This window comes from Corvus brachyrhynchos, unplaced genomic scaffold (assembly GCF_000691975.1).
Source record: "Corvus brachyrhynchos isolate BGI_N302 unplaced genomic scaffold, ASM69197v1 scaffold25, whole genome shotgun sequence".
Classification (NCBI taxonomy): Eukaryota; Metazoa; Chordata; class Aves; order Passeriformes; family Corvidae; genus Corvus; species Corvus brachyrhynchos.
The window spans coordinates 42,136-44,550 of NW_008238313.1; the positions used below are offsets into that span (position 1 = coordinate 42,136).

Below are 2,415 nucleotides of genomic sequence, written 5' to 3' on the forward strand. Positions count from 1 at the left end.
AGCAGGGCTGCCTCTTGGGGCCCCCCAGATCCCACGCTCCCAGCCCAGTGCCAGCCCCCTTGAACAGCAGGGTGGAGGGGCTGATGCCAGGATGCCCTCATCCTCACTCACCCTGGCACTCTATCTATATTTAGGGAGTGAGGCACAGCCCATGCAGCTGCAGGCAGAGGCAGAGACCAGAAATGGGAAGAAAGGGCAAGGGGCTCACTGCGTCCCCCTTGGTCCCATCCCTGCCAGTCGTCCTAGCCCTCTGCAGGGCCATGGCTCCCCAGAGAGCAGGACAAGAGCAGGGGGCCTGCAACAGCAAGGAGTGGGACGAGCAGAGCCTGTGGGAGCCAGCAGCAGGAGACAGAGAGTGGGACCAGGTGGGTGACAGGAGACAAGTGACATTCACTCCACTTGGGACAGGACCTGTCTACACCACACCCCACTCATTCCACCACCCTGCAGGATCCATGGGCACAGCCCAGAGCATGGACACCACCAGGCAGCGGCACATCCTGCTGCGCAGCGTTCTGGCAGCCCTGGACAGAACCCAGGCAGACACACACTGCCCTCCCGTCAGCCTTTAATGGTGCCCACAAAACCCCAGACAAACCCAGAGGGCAGAGGAAAGGGGTACAGATAGAAGCACCCCAATCCCACAGCAGCATTTGGCACCCAGCACCCATCGGGAGGGTTGCATGAGGGGGGCAGCGGGCTCAGCCCAGCCCCAGAGGTTACAGTGCTAATGGTCTTGGAGGCGCTCAGCTCCCCTGCGTGAGCTATGGAGCTCGGCCTGGAGCCTCTGTTTGTGCCTGGTGCTCGGTGCCTGATGTGGGCACAGGCAAGGCACTAAAGGGGGTCACAGCAGCACGGGCTCCAGGCCACTGCCACCACTAGTGCTGGGATGCAGGGGCATTGCCCTGGAGCTCGAGCAGGGCCCCAGGAGCCTGTGCATTGATGCTGGCCAAATTAACCTGAGATTCTACCCCTCCTGAGACTGAAGAGCCAGTCCGGGGGGTGGGACCATGGTCCCAGAAAGTGACAGTCCCAAAGGAGAATCCCTGCCCCGAGTCCTGAGGGAGTCGGCGGAATGGGGTCAGCCTCAGGCATCATTCCTGGTGCTGGCAGGCAGCGGCTCAGTGCTGGCAGGTGGGGGCTGTGCTACAACAGGGATCTGAGGATCTGGAAAGGAAGAGCAGCAGATCAGTGGCTAAGTCCATGCTGTGGTGCCAGTGAGCAGGAATCTTACAATACCCCCACGAGGGCTCCCACAGCCCAAAGCTCCCACACCCCTGGCCAGCGCAGAGCTGCGTGAGAGTGCCCCAACCCCAAAGAAACCTGCAGGAGTCACCCAGTCCCACCGACATGAGTATGGCTAGTGCCAGGGAACAGAGCTGGCCTGGACCACAGCCCCTCTTCCCCTGTTCTGTGCCCCAAAGAGCACGGGCCCAAGGGTTTCTAAGGTTCAGGCCTGTTCAGGGGGCCCTTGCCCAGAGGGAAGGAGAAGGTGTAGCCACAGCCCATGCAGTGGCTCCCTCTGTCACTGTCACCAGCCCTGGCCCATACAGGGAACACCGAGAGCTGGCTGGAAGTAAGAGTTGAGTCTAAAACCAACCCAAGCCCTGAGCCAGAGCTCTGTCCCCAACATGAGATAGAACATGGGGAAACCCCAGAGCCCCCGCAAAGCAAACACAGGTGCTCCCAGCTGCTGGGCTCCAGCTGGACTTACTGCTGTCCTCTGCACGCATCTGTGCCTCCAGGTCCTTGGGGTCCACATACTTGTAGGACTCGTCCTCCTTGGGTGGGCAGCATGTCCCACAGCAGAAGAAACAGCAGCAGCAGCAGCAGCAGCAGGTGAGGGCACCGCAGCACAGCACCAGTGCCTGCATCAGGGACAGACGCACTGTGAGCTCACTCAAGTCCCTGGCCCATCACAGCAGTCCCGTGAGCCCACTCAAACCACCAGCCTGCCGGGACAGCAACCCACAAAGCTCATCCGAGCCGCCAGACCCATGGATGCCAGATGATGCCACGCTCACCTGGAACCACCACTTGGACATGAGGAAGTAGTGCCGGACAGCATCATCGCCGAACTGCTCAGCCACGTAGAGGCCGAGGGAGCCGTACTGGTCATACAGGCGGCGCTTGTCTGCGTCGCTCAGCGTGGCGTGGGCGCTGTTGATCTCCTTGACCCGCTCGGCTGCCGCTGGGTCATCGGGGTTCTTGTCTGGATGGTACTTGAGAGCCAGCTTCCTGTGGGGTGCAGCGGGGGGACCCCCGGCATGGGGTCACAGCCTCACTTCCCGGGACAGACCCAGACCCCCGGGATGGAACCAGGACCCCCAGCACGGGGTTACAGCCTTGTTTCCCAGAACCGACCCCGACCGCCGGGATGGGACCAGGACCATCCGGACGAGATCCCGGCCGCGT

At 61.9% G+C, this 2,415-nt stretch overlaps 1 protein-coding gene across 1 annotated transcript; it reads right to left on the reverse strand.

Annotated features, from left to right (window-relative positions):
• Positions 1 to 551: 551 nt before the first annotated feature.
• On the reverse strand, positions 552 to 2,409 carry LOC103615212 (dnaJ homolog subfamily C member 5). Its single transcript, XM_017733685.1, has 3 exons — positions 2,025 to 2,409; positions 1,715 to 1,868; positions 552 to 1,167 (listed from the first exon to the last, which is right to left on the reverse strand). Exons 1-3 carry the CDS (start codon positions 2,043 to 2,045, stop codon positions 1,088 to 1,090), a joined length of 255 nt encoding a protein of 84 aa, XP_017589174.1. The 5' UTR covers positions 2,046 to 2,409; the 3' UTR covers positions 552 to 1,087.
• Between the last annotated feature and the right edge of the window lie 6 nt (positions 2,410 to 2,415).

Excerpts from the sequence above, each read along its gene's own strand:
- LOC103615212 (XM_017733685.1), bottom strand. The coding sequence starts at position 2,045 with ATGTCCAAGTGGTGGTTCCAG. Across the intron at positions 1,869-2,024 it reads TGTCCAAGTGGTGGTTCCAG|GCACTGGTGCTGTGCTGCGG; the intron begins GTGAGCGTGGCA and ends TCCCTGATGCAG. Across the intron at positions 1,168-1,714 it reads GATGCGTGCAGAGGACAGCA|ATCCTCAGATCCCTGTTGTA; the intron begins GTAAGTCCAGCT and ends CTTCCTTTCCAG.